The 19,651-nt window shown below is 38.6% G+C and overlaps 1 protein-coding gene across 3 annotated transcripts; it reads left to right on the top strand.

The window, feature by feature from the left end:
• The first annotated feature begins 8,757 nt into the window (after positions 1–8,757).
• LOC132044588 (ribosomal lysine N-methyltransferase 3) lies at positions 8,758–19,450 on the top strand. 3 transcript variants are annotated; one of them, XR_009412233.1, is made up of 6 exons: positions 8,758–8,939; positions 9,026–9,401; positions 13,894–14,090; positions 16,988–17,336; positions 18,326–19,056; positions 19,170–19,450. XR_009412233.1 is itself a non-coding variant. In XM_059435085.1 (5 exons), exons 1-5 carry the CDS (start codon positions 8,929–8,931, stop codon positions 18,992–18,994), a joined length of 1,608 nt encoding a protein of 535 aa, XP_059291068.1. In that variant the 5' UTR covers positions 8,758–8,928; the 3' UTR covers positions 18,995–19,450. The 3 variants fall into 3 exon arrangements, 1 of the variants encoding a protein (XP_059291068.1); XR_009412232.1 differs by having other exon boundaries at positions 8,760–8,939; positions 9,020–9,401; XM_059435085.1 differs by having other exon boundaries at positions 9,020–9,401; positions 18,326–19,450.
• Positions 19,451–19,651: the final 201 nt, after the last annotated feature.

Here is a 19,651-nt window from a genome sequence, read left to right as displayed (position 1 = left end):
ATATATATATAATAAAAAAAAATATCTATCTTCTTCTATATTATACATACTGTTCTTATATAAAAATAATTATCATACATATTTTTCTCACGCACACATTAGCATTAACTACTTCCTTTATAAATATACATTCGCTCGCATAGTTATAATTACTTTAAAAACCCTTTTTATATATATACAAATAATTTCGAGGTAGTAGTTTCTTTCCCGCAATTCTTAAATAGGTGATAATAAATAATAAATAATCCCCCTCTAGTATTAATTAAACTAAGTTTAGTATCTGCTCGGACCTACTCGAGGGATGCCCCAACACCTTTCCCGCCTGCAAAATAAAACCCTTACCTAGAATCTCACAAGTGTTTCAAAGACTAAAACGAGTTTACATTTTCTAATGGTTTCCTAATATTTTCCTAAAATTAGGTGGCGACTAAAAAAAAAATTACAAAATCGAGGAAACATAGTCATAAGTTGTGAACTAGTTTTAATCCGTTAAAAATAGGGGCATGACAATGGATGATGACTATTTTTAAAGATTCCAAAGTATATGAATTGATGCCTTATGAGATTTATGATCCTATTCTATGTTTTCTCTTAACGCTATTCTTCATTGATAGTCTCAGCTTATAATAATTTTTCCTTCAAGGTGAAACAAAGCGACCATGATTATTCTATAATATAGTAGGATCACCGACCTTACGTCACTCCGATAGAGTTATAGCTTTTTCTTGGGCTCTCGTACATCGCTTATATGATATATGTATATATATATATATATATATATATATATATATATAGGGAATATGGGAAAAAGGGCGAGAGCGTTATATACGCGTAACCACACGATCGATTGGTATAATATGACATGATATCATCCCTAACGTTTCATATGTGGTTAAATGGATCGGGAGCCGACGCCTCGCAATATGATATGTCTATTTTCTGTATATATGAACAAAAAAAATGTTTTCAAAGAACGCTAAGCATGCGTGGTATCCGCCCCTATGGGCACTCACATTTACAGTTACTCTTTTATCTCGCGATATATCTATATTTCCGTATCTATTATTATTCATACTTTACATCCCTTACTATGTTACTATTCATGCCTTACATACTCGATGCATTCTTTCATCGACGTCCCTTCCTATGGACGCCGTTCATGCCCGTAGGATCGGGTAGCCAATCGGACGATCCATCGCAAGGGACTCCTCCCCTCGACAGGCTCAAAAGTACGCCCATTAATCCCGAGCTACATCCCTTTTGGTATGCTTTGATACACGTTATGTACATATGGGTACAGTGGTCTTGTCCCCGTCACTTTCTGGTTTGTACTCCATAGGAGTCCGTAGACAAACATATGTAGTCGTGATGTTATGCGCAGCCTCACTGCCGCTTATCTTGTTGTACATTATATATGTGTCGGCCAAATCAGCTCACACCGTTACTCTCGTTGCTTATGTTTATATGTATGTGTTGGCGTGAGTTCCGTGACGTTGTCTCTTATGTTGATTGTTCGGAAACGTATGTGACTTCCGATTACGTATCGTGTATGGGCCTGTGATAGGCCGGGCGATAAAAATGCAAGCATGAGTGCTTGGCCGAAAGTGATAGGCACTTGTTACGGCCCATCAATTTGGGTCGTGACAACAAGTATTCCATTCCCCTTATTGATGACTTGTTTGATCAGTAACAGGGAGCTTCTGTGTTCTCAAAAATTGATTTAAGGTCAGGGTATCATCAATTGAAGATTCGGGCGGAGGATGTTCCTAAAACAGCTTTTCGGACCAGGTATGGGCACTATGAGTTCTTGGTTATGTCTTTCGGGCTTACTAATGCCCCAGTAACCGTTAATAGATTTGATGAACGGTTGTGTTTAAGCCACTATTTTTGGACTCTTTCATAATAGTGTTCATTATTGATATCTTGGTGTACTACAGAAGTAAGAAAAACGAGAAACATTTGAGAATTGCTCGGGGTATTGTAGGAGAAGGAGCTATATGCTAAATTCTCAGTGTAGAATTCTCAAGCTTGTCTTACGTAATCTTTCTTGGGGCACGTGATTTCGAAAACGGGTATTATGGTGGATCTCGAAGAAAATTCGAGCAATCGAGAACGGGCTGTGTGCTCCACATCGCTGACCGAGATCCGTAGTTTCATGGGTGCCAGTTGCCATCGCTTCTGGTTTGTGAAGGGTTGCCTGCTATTGCTTCTCGGTTGCCCCGCTGACTCGAAAGAATGTACTGTTTTAGTGGTCTAACGAGTGTGAGTAGAGCTTTCAAAATCTTAAGACTTTGTTGACTACAACACTGATTCTAAGAGGATACCCGGTGGAGGGCGATTTTGTTGTTTATTGTGATGCTTCACATTACGATTTGGAGTCTTTGTTTGATGCAAGTGAAAAGAGTGATTGCTTATGCTTCTCGGCGATTAAAGGTGCATGAGAAGAGCTATCTGCTATCGTCTGCCCAGAATTGTCAACGGTGGTGTTTGCGTTGAAAATGCGGGTACCTGCTATATGGTGTCCATTGTGAGGGGTGTACACGAGGGGCTATCGTGCCTCTGGCAGACATGTGTTCACTCGGAGGGATGCGAACTCTCCGGACAGCCGAGATGGATGGAACTCTGCTGAAAGACTATAACACATCACCCCTCGTACATCCCAAGGCAAATGTAGTGGCTAACGCGTTGAGGCAGGAAGTCGGCTAGTATGGGGAGTACGGCCTGGATTGATTTCTTCGAAGCGTTCGTTGGATAGAGGTTCGAGACTATGGCCATTTTATGAGGTTGGATATTTCCCGACACGGGTAGGGTGTTGGCTTGTGTTGAGGCTCGGTCACGTCATTTTTAGAACAGACAAGGCTAAGCGCTGGATGCTAAAATTTGTGCAAAATACGTGATAAGGTATTGCGTGCTGAGGCTAAAGAGGCCGTGATTGATGAGGAGGGCGTTCTGCGAATCAAGGGGCGAGTATGTGTGCCACGTGTGGGCGACTTGATCAAGACCATTCTGATAGAGGCTCATAGTTCGAGGTATTGTATTCATTCTGGTGCCATTAAGATGTATCGTGATCTGAGGCAACATTACTGGTGGACTAGGATGAAGCGTGACATAGTAGAGTTCGGCGCTCGGTGTACGAATCGTCAACAGTGAAGTATGAACATCAAAAACCGGGGGTACATTGCGAGGGATGCCCCGTCTCCGAGTGAAGTGGGAAAGAATAGCCATGGATTTTATGGTCTTCCGAAGACGTTAGGAAATTTGACTCTATCCGGGTTATTGTTGATAGGTTGACTAAGTGCCCCACTTTATTCGACGAAGATAACTTATAATACGGAGAAATTGGCTAAAGTCTACATTCGTAAGGTGCTTAGACTTCACGGGGTTCCTATCTCCATCGTGTCCGACAGGGGCACCACGTTCACATCCAGGTTTTGAAAATGTTTGCATGAGGAGTTGGATACGAAGTTGGATCTTAGCACAACTTTCCACCCTCGGATCGACGGCGTCCGAGCGACTATTCTGTGTTCTTGAGGATATGCTTCTCGCGCGTGCGTGATAGACTTTGGTGGGCATCGGGATCAATTCTTTGCCTTTTTTGGCCAAATTTGCCGTGACAATAATAATTATCACTCGAGTATCGACATGGCCCCATTTGAGGCGTTGTATGGAAGGAGGTGTGGGTCACCTATTGGATGGTTTGATGCGTTTGAGGTGAGGCGGTGGGGTACCGATCTTCGAGAGTGTCCCTGTGAGAAGGTGAACGTGATTCCGACCAAGCTTACTCGGCAAACAAAGTAGGCAGAAGGAGTATGCGGACCGTAAGGTCTGAGATCTTGAGTTTGAAGAAGGAGAGCAAGTGTTCTTGAAGGTCTCACCCATGAAGGGTGTGATGAGGTTTGGGAAGATGGGCAAGCTTAGCCCGAGGTACATTGGGTCGTTTGAGATCCTCAAGCGTGTGGGGGAAGTGGCTTACAAGTTGGCTTTACCTCCGGGTCTATCAGGCATTCATCCGATATTTTATTTGTCGATGTTGAAGAGGTACCACGGTGATGGTTCCTACATAATCTGTTGGGATTCGATTTTGCTAGATGAGAATTTGTCGTATGAGGAAGAGCCCATTGCTATCTTAGACAGGGATGTTCGTAAGTTAATGTCCAAGGAAATAGCCTCCGTGAAAGTTCATTGGAAGAATCGTCCGGTGGAAGAAGCTACTTGGGAAATAGAATCTGATATGTGTAGCAAATACCCTCAGCTTTTCTCCGAGACAGGTAACTCCTCCCTAGATTTCTCATTTTTGTCTGTTCGGGGATGAACAGTGTTTTAATTGGTATCTGGTGTAACGACCCTTCCGGTCGTTATAGGAAATGTAGGATCATCCCACCGAATAGAACCTTTCCAAGGGTAGAACGAACCAGTAGAAACTAAATCTTGTGAGCTTATAAGCAGAAATTTGACTTGTTTGTGGTTGTTGCTTGATTTTCTTGAGTCCGTCGGGGGGGGGGGGGTGACATAGAAAATTAGAACTCCATTGGGAATTCCGAGGCCACGGGTGGATTCGTAGGGCGTCTTTATGTATATGTGCATGTTTGTTTTATGTTTTTGAGGCTTCGGATGAAATGTTGGGGATAGGGGGAAAAATTGGACAAAAGTCGAGCTCACTGCCGAAAATAGACCGTTGTGGCAGTGGAAGTACCGCTGCGGCGATAGAAGTATCGGCTTGCGGTGGTGCCGGCTGCTGCGGCGGTTTGACGCGCCCGCCATCCATGTTCTCGGTGGCCGTTGTGGCGGGCGGTGGACCACTATGGCGGCACCGCTATAGCAATGAACAGACCGCCATAGCGGTCAAGCGGATTCTCTTAGGTCCTGACCGCTATAGCGGGACCGCTGCAAAGAGCGTGATAACAGTACGTAGTGGTCGACAGAAAACAGTAGCCCAATTTTAATATACTTAGTCTCACATTCTCTTTTCATAAAACACCAACACAGTTCCCAACAAGAACCTAGGGTGAATTTCAAGTAGCAAGAAAACTCGAGAGGTAAGTTCCATCTATTCCATTCTATCATTTCATTCTCCTTTATGATTGGTATCCCCTTTGTGGGTCTTTAATGGTGAAATTGAAATAGAAACCCTAGAAACTTAATAAACCTTCTAAACTTGAGGGGTTATGGATATTATCACTTAGTTATCATCTAAAGGCTTGGGTTAGTTTCTCTTAACTATGAATTGAACACTTAGGGCCATAAACTAAGTGAATTGAGGCCTAAAGTTCTATAAAAATGGTGTCTTGACCATAAAAACTGCTTGTAAGGGGAATGTTGATAGAATATGGTTATGAATTGATGATTAATGATTACTAAGGCCCTTTATAGGCTTCTTAACACCTAGAAAGTCATTCACCCCTTGGAATGGCGTAAAGGGAAGGGTATTCTTGAAGTAGTACTTGTGATTTGAGCAATTGTAACCCATTGAGCTTTTTATTTCTAGACTTTGAGCGTTCTGAGGCTTTAAGGAAGGGGAAAGCTGTAGCGGAGTGACTTGCGTTGTTCCAGCTCTACATTGAGGAAGGTTACGGTCTACTTGAGTTAGACTTTGGTTAGTTGATTGTATGTTTTGTGAATTCTTTAGGAGAAAGCATGTCTAGTTTTCTTGCATGATATTGTGTGGCTAAACTCCTATGTGTATGTGATTGAGTGATTGTGTAGGCTTCGTGCCACTATTCCTGCGTGTTATATCTGCAGTGGATGTGTTGTGATAAGAAGCTAATATGATCTTCTCGACGGTATTGTGACATGAAATGATGACTTGGGTATTGATAATGAAAAGGTAAGAAACACTGTTCTGTGAAGAGGTATGGAAAGGCACACATGTGACCTAATTTATGAGCTCGTGGTCCGAGGTTAGTTCCGAAAATGAGAGGTACGTTGATATGTCCCGCGTCCGTGGTTCGTTCCGGAGTGGAGGTTTATGCTCGGGTCCGAAGAGTGAATCCGAAACGAGTGGTACATGGACACCATGGGTCCCCTGCAGGTCATGACTACTGAGCAATGATATCAGTTAGCATGTGTGTACAGTGAGTGTGGTTATTGTGGTAAACTTGTTTCCGTGTGGCTTCCGTTGATTGTGATTCTTAATATCTTGGTGATTTGATTGTGATTATCATTGGTTGACTTGTTGTGGTTTATTGATAGTCATGTCTGTTAAATGGCATGTTTATTCTATTGATCTTATGAAATATGCATGATACTAATCTTAGTTGACCTATGATATCTACCGGTACATAATGCTTGTACTGATACTACCTTATTACATTCTTTTGAGTGCAGATTGTGATACAGAGACTACTACTCGCCCTTACATCTAGCGTGGAGGACGTCTGCTGATAGATTTAGGGTGGGCTTCTTCCTATGCCAGGCCGCCCGAAGATCTTATTTTTATGATGTCTTTTCCTATTCTGGACATTATGGATATTTATTAATCAGATTTCATTCCTTAGACATGTTTTAGATTAGAGTCCTGTACGAGGATTTTCGGATTTTGGGGATTTTGTAATAGTTAGAACTTTCGCATTTATTTCAGTATTTATGGCATGACTTATTTTGTTTATTCGATGCTTGAATGAGTAATAATTGATGGACATTGGTTAATATAAAGTCGGACTTGAATGGATAGATGTCTTGTGTGTTGGTTCGCCCACTAGGATTTAGTTGGGTGCCAGTCATGGTGGGTTGGGTTGTGACACTTCTTCGGCCCTTCAAATCTCTTCCTGGCTTTTCCACTCCGGTCGTGAGCTTTGTTTCTATGGTGGTCATCTCTGTTTTGGGGTGAAAGATGAGGAAAAATCTAGAAGTCATTGTTGAGGTCTCTGGAGCTTGACTTCTAGGTCAACTGTTTTTATGGTGATTTTGACAAGCTTATTCTTAGAATTTATTATTGTACTCCTTACATATATATATTTCTATATTAAGTGTTAGTTAAGTTTATGTGCCACTAAGCTTTATGCTTAGCGATAGTTTGTTATTATCTTAGGTGATGTTCCGAGAGAGACTTGAGGATGGCCATTTGAAGTAGACTCTTTGGAAGCTTAGATGAAGATCACATTTGCATGAGCATATTCATTTTGTATACTTTTGGGGACTTGTACGTGATCCATGTGATACACTTAGATATGCACTTTTGAATGAAATTTGGGTCATGATGCTAATATTTTGTAACTTGGTTTTGATGAATGACTTGACTATTTTGGGAGTGTCCATGCCCAAGTCTTGTAATATTTTAAATTCAGTACTTGTGTTGAACTTGGGAAACTTAACTAGTTTGTATTTAAGATTGAGAATTGAATTTCATGCTTGGTATGAGCCTTGGATGTTGCGATGAAAAAATATTTCTCTCTACGTGTTTGATAAATTCTAAAGTGTTGATTTAACTCAAAATAGGTGTTGTCCATTTTTATGATTGGATATTTCTATTTTTTTTAGGAGGTTTTTTTTTAGATCCTACTATGTTGAGATGTTGTATTTTAAAACTTGTTCACGTGGGCCTATTTTCGCTACCACATGATAAAATCATTGTTTTAAATTTGTTTCTTCTAAATTTTGTGGTACACTCGAATTACATATGGATTTATTATTTTGTTCTACTTATGAACATGTTGTAAAATAAATTTTATCCTTAAATTTAGTTATTAGTCTATTTTGCAAAAGTAGTTTCGGGACGAATATTTAAATTAGTTAGCATGGATTAATTTCGTTAAGTAGCATCCTCCCTAGGGTGTTGCTACATCATCTGATGGTTTCAAATTACGATTTCAAATTGCATGTCCAAACGCTTTATATATAACTATACATAACAGATACATTAGCCATACCCTGCAATTTGAGTTGATTTCGTGAGTTTATACATGATTATACAAAGCACATACATTTTGTATACAAAGTCAATGAATGTTTATATATAACTATACATAACAGATACATTATCTATACACCGATGATGTAATGGGCTACATCAGCTGCGAACTAGATGCTTGGGTCGTATAGCTATACATAACATAAACATCATCTATACACCGATGATACAGTAATGGGCTAGAATGATACAGTGGGCTAGATTGACTGCAAACTAGATGTGTGAGCGGTGTACATGGGTTATTTCCCTTCTTTTAATGTTTTCTGGTAATTAACAATCAACAAAGCTCAGTTCTCAATCCATCAAATTTAGTGATTTTTTCCCCTAATTGGTCTATCAATTGAATGAGGCAGAACATTACCTCATACTATTGTAGGTCTTTTTCCGCAGCCACACGCTAATCGCCGCTTACTGCATCGATAAGAAGTAGTTCAATTAGCGTGAGTTTAATTAACGACAAAAAAAAAAAAATTAGGTATTGATGGGCCCGTGAACAACATAGGCTATTCTTATCTAGTATATTATCAAATAATTTGGTTTTTCAATTTACGAAACATCAAGACTTTAAAATAAAAGATGAACTAACCCACCTTTCAATAAAGTAAATTCCAAACCGGACCAAAAAAATCAAAAAATTGAATTAATTCAATTTAATTTGACTTTTTCAATTTTTTTGCCCACCCCAACAATCTCGATTCTGGAAGGACTACTGAAAATTTGCAATAATTGAATTGAGGCGTTACTAGGTAGGAATTTAATAGCTCAATTGATTGGCTATTTTAACGTTGTTGGTGAAGTTCAAATGGTGCGTTATAATCCCCTTTCACTTCGCCTATGTAATATATATTTTATTTTTTTAAAACAAAAGGCTTTACTGGAATTTTTCGAAACTTTAAGCATCTTACAACATCTTCGCCTTGTCTTTTTCTAAACCTTTCAAAATAAAAAAATAAAAACAAAACAAATCCGTCGTCTGCTTAAAAGTGCAAGTCGTCACTCTCACACCTTCCGCCGCCGCCGCAATGGTAACCAGGTATGATACATTCTTCCTTCCCCTCTCATTTATCTATCTACAAATATCAACTTTTAAACATAACATTACGTTTTCTCCAGTAGCAGGAAACTTCGAGCATTCAAAAAATGGATGAAAACACAAGGTATAGACTGCAGCAACGCACTAGACCTGGTAATAACAACGAACTCGGCATCGGTATCTGTAATCGCATTGTGCGATCTAAATGAAGGTGATTTAGTGGCGAGTATACCGAAGGAGAGCTGCTTAACGGTAAAGACATCAGGTGCAAGGGAAATGATTGAGGAAGCGGAGCTTGAAGGGATATTAGGTTTAGCTGTTGCTGTCATGTATGAGCGAAGTCTCGGTCCTCTATCTCCTTGGTTTGGTTATCTACAGTTGCTTCCTTATTCTGAACCGATTCCCTTGTTGTGGTCTGTGTCTGAAATAGACTCTCTTCTCGTTGGGACTGAGCTTCACAAGGTCAACCCTCTCTTCCTTCTTAATATGTATACTCCCCCGTCCCAAAGTGCTTGTCACATTTCGAGTCAAATTATATAAACTTTGATGTATTTTTTTTTCACTAAGCTGATACTAGAAGAACTGCAACTTATAGTACTCCTCCTTTCCCAATTTATATGATACTATTCGCTTCTCGAGATTCAAACTGCATGAACTTTGACCATTCTAGGATGTATTTTTTCCACCAAATTGATATGAACAAAGTTGCAACTTATAGTACTTTTCGTGAAAAGTGTCACATAAATTGGGACGGAGGGAGTATATTGTATTGTGTTGTACAGTATCTTATTGTATTGTTTTGATGAATACAATGTTTGGATAGATTGTATTGTTTGCCGTCCTTACACAATGTTACACATTAGCAATTTGAAGAATAAACCTACACGAAAAGTATGGCACGGGGTAGAGCTACTATTAAAAGGTAGGCTAAAGGATAAAATGCCATCTTCTTCAACCTCACGCAAATTCAATGGTCAATTCCTGAGCACACGTCAGATCTTTTGAGCTGCTGGATTAGGAGGGGGTGGGGGGAGCAAAAGCCAAAAGAAATGGTGGAGAATAATCCCAGCTTGCATATGGTGGACAATTTGGAGAGAGAGAAATGATAGATGTTTTGAGGATAGTTTCACTTCCATTCAGAATATTTAAGGGAAGTGCATCAGTACCTTTTATTTTTGGTGTAAAGAAGACCTTGTAAATGATGCAATTCACTTATTAGATCTGTTAGGCTCCCTGTAATTGGTAACTAGAACTCAACTTTTTGGAGGTGGCCAGTATACCCTTAATGCTGAGGAATACAACATTACCAGTTTCAAAAAAAAAAAAAAAAAAAAAAAAGAAAAGAAAAAGAAATAGGGTAACGACGCGATCTCACCAATACGGTCGTTACATAAAAATAAGACTTTTTGTCGTTACACAATGATGGGGTGAACGATACGATAAGATGCTAATCAAAACAAACATTGTATTTAAACTAACGAACACTGAACAATACAATAGGTATCAACCATCCAAACAAGCTGTTAATGTATACTCCCTCATTCCAAAATACTTGTCACATTTCCTCTTTTGAGAGTTAAACTACATAAACTTTAACTAATATTTTAAGATGTATTTTTTCACCAAGTTGATATTAGAAGAAGTGCAACTTGTGGTATTTTTCATGTAGTTTTAGAATATCTAATTTTTAATTTTAAAATATTAAATTAATCTAATCCAATTTAGCTCCGATTATTAGTCAAATTGACTCTTGAAAAGCAAAACATGACAAGCATTTTGGGACGGATGGAGTACCGCCTTCGAATTGTGATTTTTTTTTTAGAAAGGTAACACCTTTGAATTGTGATTCTTTTTCTTTTAAAAGTAACATGTTTGAATTGTGAGTTTTGATGCAAATATCTATAGATAAGTATAAGTAACCGTACTAGGGAAGAACTTAGGTCCAAAGTTTTTTGCTTTTCTTCAAGAGAATTTTCTTTTGTGATGACGATGCTACTATAGAGAATTTCCAAGCTTGCTTTTTTCCGAAGCTTGTCTGTTTGATTTTACAGTCAATATTTTAGGTTTACAGTAGATGCCTTTGCACATAAACTCTTAACTCTGGTGGAAATTGGAACTTCTTAGGAAAATATCTTAATTTTTTGATGAATATATCTTTGAATTTTCTACTCAAATTTGGCAAATCGTTTCATGGCAACTTCTAGGATAGTTGAGTAAGTTGACTTGCAACTTGAATAAACTAGGAGTGAGCTGACTTTCAATATGATTAAAACTTGGAGTAAGTTGTCTTACAACTTTATTGCATCTCAGGGGAGTTGCCTTGTAATCTGATTATGACTTGGACTGAGTTGGCCTCTTGGTGTTGGTGAAAGAGAATCAACTCTATAATAGCTGTCTCTTGTTCAATATTTAGTCATGGAGTGGAATGAAAATGATAGAACAGAAATGTGAGTGGATGTTAGAGAGAGTTCTTTCAAGTTTGAGGAGTCAAAGAATTTTTAGGAAATATTAGAGAAGCAATGGCTCAGATACATTCCTGTGAAATTCTTCTTAGAATGAATTTGTGAGGTATTCTCTTTGGTTATTTTATGGGTAATGAGAAGTCGATTTCTAATTTAATTTTTGTATACACTTATAATGTAGTGGAATGTTTTCTCGTCCATGAATGTACGCATAATTCGCCTGAGTAAATCTCTGTGGAAATCTATTATCTCCAGTAGTTTTATCTTATTTGCTGTCCGGTTTGAATCAAACCTACGGGCTGATTCTTTCCACTGCAGCGTGACACACTGTAGCCATACTACTAACTTTTTCATGGTTATCGGTGTCTTTTGATTGTGTTTTCCAATCACTTTGAGATGACACAAGAAATTATGATGCAACTTGTGAGAATGTGAAGACACTTGTATACTTTAACCCTTTGTGGAGTTGCAGTGGATGGACGATGAATTCCTTTGTATTGCTAATCATATGTGGGGTTGTGATGGATGGAGTGACGATTTCTTTTGCACCTCTAGTCATTTGTAAGGCTATGTTAGAGGGAAGACAAGTTCTCCCTGGCCATCTATGGGTCAAAAGGATGGAAGGTGAGTTCCCTTTCAGTCCGAACTATCTGCAGGGTTGTGAAACATTGAAGGCGTACTCTCATGTATAAAGCCATTTGTGGGGTTGCGATGGATAGGAGGTGCAGACACTTTTACGCCTAACCCAAATAAAGGTCTTATTTGGGGAAAATTGATATGTTTTATTGGAGTACTATGCGAAGAACGAGCTACTATTGGACATGCATGAATATGCCAAATAGTCCAAAGCAGCATTATAGGCAAGCTTCTGTGCGGAACTTGTTAGCATAAGTTTGTCAGCCTCCATATTACTGAATTCCTAGTTAGCAATGCGCAACAAACACGAGAGTAAAGTACTGCGCGATGCTTAGAAAAATGTAATTTGGAGTATAGAGCACTGGAGCATGTGTATGCACAACTTGGAGGAACTAAGAAAAAGGATAGTGCATATTAAGGCACAAGTGCTAAGAGCTTGGCATATTCTTTGGTGGAAAAGTAGTCGTGAAGTAAAAGAACTTTAAGTAAGAACTGATTGAGGTGGAACACGTCTATTGTGTTAGAAATTTCCAGCCAAGAGGGAGATTTGTTAGAAAAATGTCTTGATGTTTTCTATTTCTATTTGTAAGTTGTTTTTAACAGCTTGTTCAATTAAAACAAAAAACTTGTTCAATTAAAGCAAGTTCATCTGGAACTTAATTACAATATGGAGTGAGTTGGTGCGCAACTTGATTACAAATTGGAGTGAATTATCTTGCAACTTGATTAACTTTTTTTGAGTAAATTGGTTAGCAAACTTGATTACAACTTGGAATAAGTTTTGTCAATGTAAAGAATGGTAAATTATATGTGGCAGAATTGTGAGAAAGTAGTATAGAAATGAGTTAGAAATACACTTGTGTGAAATTTTCTCATGGAATGAATTCATGAGGTATTCTCGTGGATTTATTTTCTGGATAACTTATAGTGGGATCTCTAATTTGTATTTTCTCCATATGCTTCTGTGGTAGCAAAATTCTTCTTTTATGCCTATTTGATATAGGTCGAACCATGTAATTCTTGGTGTCAATGGATTCTTTCCATCAGTGTTATCATATTTTGTTAGCATGTCCCAGTCGTATATACCGGTCAAGCCTTTTTGCGGTGTAACTGGACTTATCTAGAAGGGTATTATAAGCTGTTCAATAGTTCAACATCTTTTGTTTTTTAATGTGGATGAATCTGCAGCTCAATAATCTCTGTGCGGAATCATGACACTTACTCCTGTTGAAAATATTATGTTGGAACTTTCTAGAGCAATTGTTCAGTACTTCAGTAGAGGTAATTGAAATTCAACGAATAATGCCGGAAGAGTCGAGAACTTGTTGCTTTGTTGGGCTTTCAAAAGAAAGAAAAGTAGAAGTCAACCATGTTAAGTTGTCCCTTTGACACTAGTCAAACAGTTGCATATAAACAAATAGGATAGCTTCTGAAAGGGTTAATTCTTTTGCAAATATAATAGGGAGTTTTCTGTTTTTGGTTAACATTTTGAGCACCCATTGAAGTACGGTGATTATTAATGAGTGGGTGCCTTTTTTAGAAAATCACATTTTTGCCTAGATCTGTCTACCTTATGTAATCTGCTTTTACATGTGGCTTTCTCCGACAAAGCAACAAAATTATTACGGTATCATTTGAAGAAAATATTATTGATGTCGCTGCCTACCTATGTTGCTACTACTTCTGGCTGGTGAACTTCAAACTAAAAGAGAATGTGAGGCTTTTCTACAAGAAAATGTATTTGCTGCTTTGCCTACTGTTGATTTTCTGCTATTTGAAGCTTGGTCATTGTGTACATTAGGCTTTAGTCTGTTCTTATTTCTATAGTATGACCATTATGATGTATTTGTAGGCAGATAGTTAAAGATGACAAGGCACTCATCTACGAGGACTGGAAAGAGTGTATTGAGCCTCTCTTCACTTCGGCTTCTTTACAGCTTAAAGCAGAACATTTTGGTGTTAAGGATTATCTTGCTGCAAAAAGTCTAGTTGCCTCAAGGTCTTTCCAAGTAGATGATTACTATGGATGTGGTATGGTTCCCTTGGCGGATCTGTAAGTATACATTTAGAGGAATCTTCTGCATCATTTCTTACTGCTTCCTCTCCATCTTACTTACTGAACTTCCCATATTGGTTTGAGGTGTCGCACTATTTCCTATTCAATGGTAGTTGCTGATTCATTTTACCTCTGCTATGAGGGGTTCATATGCTCCTTGTTACGTCGTGCTGTTACACGTCATAAATTTCATTGGTGTTGTTCCATGATAACTCTGAAATCTATGCCTCGTGTATGCATGTGAGCAGTGGCTTGTTTTTAGTAGTCTAACCACCTTGCTCAAAAAGTTGAAATCTATTCCTCATTTCCCATCACTTAAGTCCTCCTCGTGTATCCTTTTTAGTTTTCCTAGCTTTATCTACAGCCATACTCTGCATCACTTCGTAGTTTTGCAATTACCTATTCTCAATGCACTTTTTGGTTTTGACGTCTTCTTGTCCCATTGCAAAATCTAATAGGTATATATGTTGTTTGAATACCGTATGCTCTTACAGGTAGATGATGTAGATCTACTGAACTGGTGGAAATATTAAGTGGATTACCAGAAAGTTTATGCTTCCCAAATAGCGCCTTGCCTGTTTGACGATCAAAAGTTTTTAGAAAGATATAATACCAGAGAGCAATTTTATTATAGAGGATTATTTGACTGAGATTCCAAGTGAAGCAGTAAGAGATTATGCATACTCAGTTGTGATACCCTAACTTTCTGTAAGTACTAACTACAACAACAACGTACCCAGTGTAATCCGACAAGGGTCTGGGGAGGATGGTGTGTACGCAGACCTTACCCCTACCTTGTGAAGGTAGAGAGGCTGTTTCTGATAGACCCTTGGCTCAAGGCCTCAAGTAAAGCAATTCAAAACAGGTTTGAAAAGGAAATACAGTAGTGAAGAAGGCATGTCGAAAATAATGGGGAAAAGAATAATAGCAACAACAAAGAATACGATAACCGAAGCAAAGGAAATAATAGATAATGATAAAAATCGAAGAATAGGATAATAAATTAGTAATATTAATAATACTGATAAGGACAACTAGACAGCGCTCGACTACCCAGTAACCTTTTACTCTAATCCTCGACATCCATATCCTCCTATCTAGGGACATCGGTAAGCTGCAGTTGTGCTATGTTCTCTGTCTGATCAGCTTTCCCCAATACTTCTTCAACTTACCTCTACCTCTCCTCAGACCCACCATAGCTAACCTCTCACACCTCCTCATGGGAACATCTGTGCATCTTCTCCTCACATGCCCGAACCATCTCAGCTTCACTTTCCTTTTCTTGTACACCACGGAGGCCACTCCCACTTTGTTCTGAATATCTTCGTTCCTAATCCTATCTCTCCTAGTATGCCTACACATCCATCTCAGCATCCTCATTTCCGCTACCTTTATCTTTTGGACGTGCGAGTTCCTGACCGGCCAACACTCCTCCCCACAAAACATAGTTGGTCTAACAACCACTTCATAAAACTAACCTTTAAGTCTTGGTGGCACATTCTTATCACACAAGACACCGGTTGCGAGCCTCCATTTCATCCACCCCGCTCCAATACGATATGTAACATCATCGTCAATCTCCCATTTCCTTGGATTATTGACCAAGACACTTGAAACTTCCTCTCTTGGAGGTGACTTGAGTATCAATCCTCACTTCCACATCTGCCTCGTGAGTTACGCTACTAAACTTGCACTCCAAGTACTCTGTATTAGTCCTACTCAAACTCAACTTGTTAGACTCTAGGGTCCGTCTCCAAACCTCCAGCTTATCGGTAACTCCGCCACGTGTCTCGTCAATCAGTACTATGTGTCTATGTCATCTGCAAAAAGCATACACTATGGCAGCTTCACTTGGATATTGCCGCGTCAGTTCATCCATCCCCAAGGCAAATAAAAATAGGCTAAAAGCTGATCCATGTTGCCCCATCTCGACCAGAAAGTGTTTCGAGTCTCCTCCCACTGCCCTCACCCGGGTCTTGGTTCCATCATACATGTCCTTAATCGCCCTAATGTATGCTATAGGTACACCTCTAGCTTCCAAACATCTCCGTACTCTGTATATGTACCAACTGAGCTTCCGGCTTAACAACTATTAAAATTGTTTCTCGTCTGACTGGTAAGGGTTCTCAGTTTGGATCCTATTTCAGAGATTTATTAGCTTGAGTGCAGTGTTGTCAAAGGCGCGCTTAAGCCCTGAAGCGAGGCTAAAAAAATGTTGAGGGCTTCGCCTCACTTTATGTGCCGCTTCAATGTCATCATCAAGGCTCTAAGACATACTTTTCCTTGCCAATGAGAGCCTATCTTGATGAGGTGACACTAGATAATTGATATTTCACTTTATCGTAATGTTTTTACAATTTCTCTATCCTTATATTTGTTATTCATGCTTATTGTTATTAGTCTTGGACTAAACATATATATATTTTTATGTTCGCACCATTGCGCCTTTTTTCATTAAAGCCCACGCTTTATTTGCGCTTTGCGCTTAAAGCCCCAGGTGACCTTAGAGCTTTTTTGCGCTTTTAGCTTTTGATAACATTGCTTAAGTGCATATGGATCCTCTCGTAACCTAGAATATTATGTGCTAGGAGTTCAGTAACTCATCAAAAGTTGGTTATCTTTTACTTGTTGGATCAATGTCTTGACCAATGAACTCATACAGTCTCCAGGGGAAGAGTACTCAATTGCAGAATGATTGTTTCCCTATGACTTCAACGCGTTTCATTTTAGGGCATGTACCTACCTTATTAAGCAATTAAATGCTCTCAACTACATGGAAATTGATGAACCCAGATGATTTTGTATTCTTGCACTGGTGCTATAAAATTATGTAGTCTTGATTTGAAGGGCTCTGAATTATGTTCCTCTCAATCCTAAAAACATTTGATGTGCAGGTTTAATCACAAGACTGGTGCTGAGGATGTACACTTCACATCTTCTTATTCTGAATTGGATGATGATGCTGACAATGAAAAATATGGAAATGATAACTCTGGACCAACCAAGAGAAGCTCTCATTCAGGAGGTGAAGGCTTCAGTGGGAGTGATTTGGAGTCTTCTCATTCTGAATTGGATGATGATGCTCACAGCGACAAGCATGAAAATGACAACAATGAAACAACCATAGCTTATTCAAGGGGTGAATCTATTAGCGGGAGTTACTCGGTGTCTTCTTCAGTTTCTGGGGATGATCTTACAGTTGTAGAAATGATCATGGTGAAAAAGGTCAAAGCTGGGGCTGAGGTGAGGAGATCTTCTTTTAATCTGAAATTGTTATTCAAATTGCTGTTATCCTGTTGCATAGATGAGCAGAGTTTTCATCTTTTATTTAGTTGAAGTTGCACAGACCTACTTTGATTTTATGAATTGAATCCTGCCAGTGTGCTGACAGTTCTTTATCATAAAGCCATTCCACTGCAAGATACAAATGTACCTATCAACCGTTTAAAGCAGTAAAGAAGCGGGAGAAGTAACTGAATCTCTTTCCTCCTCTTGAGCAAAGGAATAGCTGAAAAACAGATGCAGCGGAAACATCTGTTTTTTGATATCTTCTTTAAACTGATCTGAAAATCTGAGTGATATTCTCTTAGGGGCTGTTTGGCTCGAGGGACTAGGGTAAATTATCCCAACATAAACTCTCGCATAAACTAATATGATGTTTGGGTTGGCTGGATAACAATACATTAATCGCCACATAACTGATTTAACGTTTTGATAAAGGAAATAATCTCCACATAACAAATGCAACTTTTGGTCGGAGGTATTAAATAATGCTCGTTAACTTATGTGGAAATCTCTGAATTTTTGTATGCAGGATAGAATGTGGAATAAAATTGCATGTATTAGCAATGTGGGAATTTAAGTAAAAAATGCCCTTCTAGTAGCCTAGTAGGTGATATACATAACATTCCTTGTACTGTTATGCAGTACTGTTATGCACTGCATAACAATCACTACATTATTTTTTACTGCATAACAATAACTTCATTATTATTGACCATATAAATAATCTCTGCATTATTATCTCATATAACTAGTATGTGAACCAAATTACCCCTTATTGTCTAATTGATATTCCTTACTGGTTTGTAAACAACTTATTTAATGACTTTCCTGTGGTTGTATATTCACTTTTGTATCTAATTGGCAGAGAAAATTTTAAGTGTATCATACTCTCTGCTGTTATCACTGGTTGATTATTTTCTTAGCGGCTTCTGTGTATCCTTTTGTAGGTATTCAATACGTATGGCTCTTTAGGTAATGCTGCTCTGCTACACAGGTATGGATTTGCAGAGCCTGATAACCAGTATGACATTGTGAACCTTGATCTGGAGCTTGTACTTCAGTGGAGTTCATCTCGGTTTTCACATCGCTACAGTAGGAGGAGGTTATCACTATGGAGAGAATTAGATTGTTCTGGGTGCGTTAGCCAAAATTCCGAATATTTTGAGATTTCATTTGATGGGGAGCCACAAATTGAGCTGTTGGTTTTGCTTTACATAATATTATTGCCAGAGGAAGTATATGCTGAACTCGATCTTGCAGTATCTATCACCGATGGTTTTGAAAAGTCTAAGGGCTTCAAATTGTCGAAGAAAGATATTATTTTATTTGGAAAAGGTTTTGAGTCTAACAACAGTATGTTGCTGACAGATGGAGTTTGTGCAGCTCTGTTGGCACTAGCGGATATTCGGGGAAGTTTATATGGTTCAAACTGTCTAGAAGATGATAGCAAAACTTTGAATTGTTGCTGTCTGGTGAAAGAACCTAAGATATATTATTCATTGGTGTTGCGCATCAGTGAGAGAATGATCCTTGAGAAGTTAAGATGTTATGCCACTGCTAGTGCTAAAATGTGGACAAAAGGAGGTAAAACTAGAAAAAGAGCAAAGATTCAATGATTTGTGTCAACTATCCAAGGCGGCTATCGTGATTACTGCTAGAGTTGTTCCTCGAATGAAAGGTTCAGACTAGACTGAGTTCCATATCATACTCGTGCAACCAAAGTTCCTCAATTGTTTCTTAGGCTTGTTTGTTATCCTTGGCATTAATTCTGGTTTTAATACTGTTCAGCAGGACTCCACTGTGGTTCAGAGAAGGAGAGCAAAGTCTGATGCATCCCTGTTCTACCACCAGGTTAGCATGCAGAGTAGTTGTATTTGCTTTTGGAATTGGCATGAGCTGGCGATGAAATTCCAATGACAATAGCTGTTACTTTATTAATTTTTTCGAGTATTCTGTTCACATTCTCTCTTGTTTTGAGAAATCTGTTATTACCGATATTCAGAATTTATCCCAGTTGTTTTAGTTGGCACGGTTTGCTTGCTAAATAGGTAGGTATCTAGTGCTTTCTTATTTATGTAGTGTTCATCTTATCTTTGAAAGAACTTTTTTTTAAAAAAAAAATAAAAAAATTGAAGTATCTTATTATAATCCAATTGGAATTTTCATTCTGAAATCGGAAATGTTAGCTACTTCGTTCTGTCTTTTGGTCATACTTATGATGTTTGTATGTCGATGAATATGATAAACGTTTCTTCAAATATTAGGAATGTAGT

This window comes from Lycium ferocissimum, unplaced genomic scaffold (assembly GCF_029784015.1).
Source record: "Lycium ferocissimum isolate CSIRO_LF1 unplaced genomic scaffold, AGI_CSIRO_Lferr_CH_V1 ctg4979, whole genome shotgun sequence".
In the NCBI taxonomy this organism is placed as follows: Eukaryota; Viridiplantae; Streptophyta; class Magnoliopsida; order Solanales; family Solanaceae; genus Lycium; species Lycium ferocissimum.
Note: the sequence above shows the minus strand (reverse complement) of the source record. Positions and strands in the feature narration are given on the sequence as shown.

What these genes read in the sequence shown, in the direction of transcription:
- LOC132044588 (XM_059435085.1), top strand. An exon ending in TTGGGACTGAGCTTCACAAG is followed by an intron (nt 9,402 to 13,893) that starts GTCAACCCTCTC and finishes ATTTGTAGGCAG; the next exon opens with ATAGTTAAAGATGACAAGGC. An exon ending in AGGTCAAAGCTGGGGCTGAG is followed by an intron (nt 17,337 to 18,325) that starts GTGAGGAGATCT and finishes ATCCTTTTGTAG; the next exon opens with GTATTCAATACGTATGGCTC.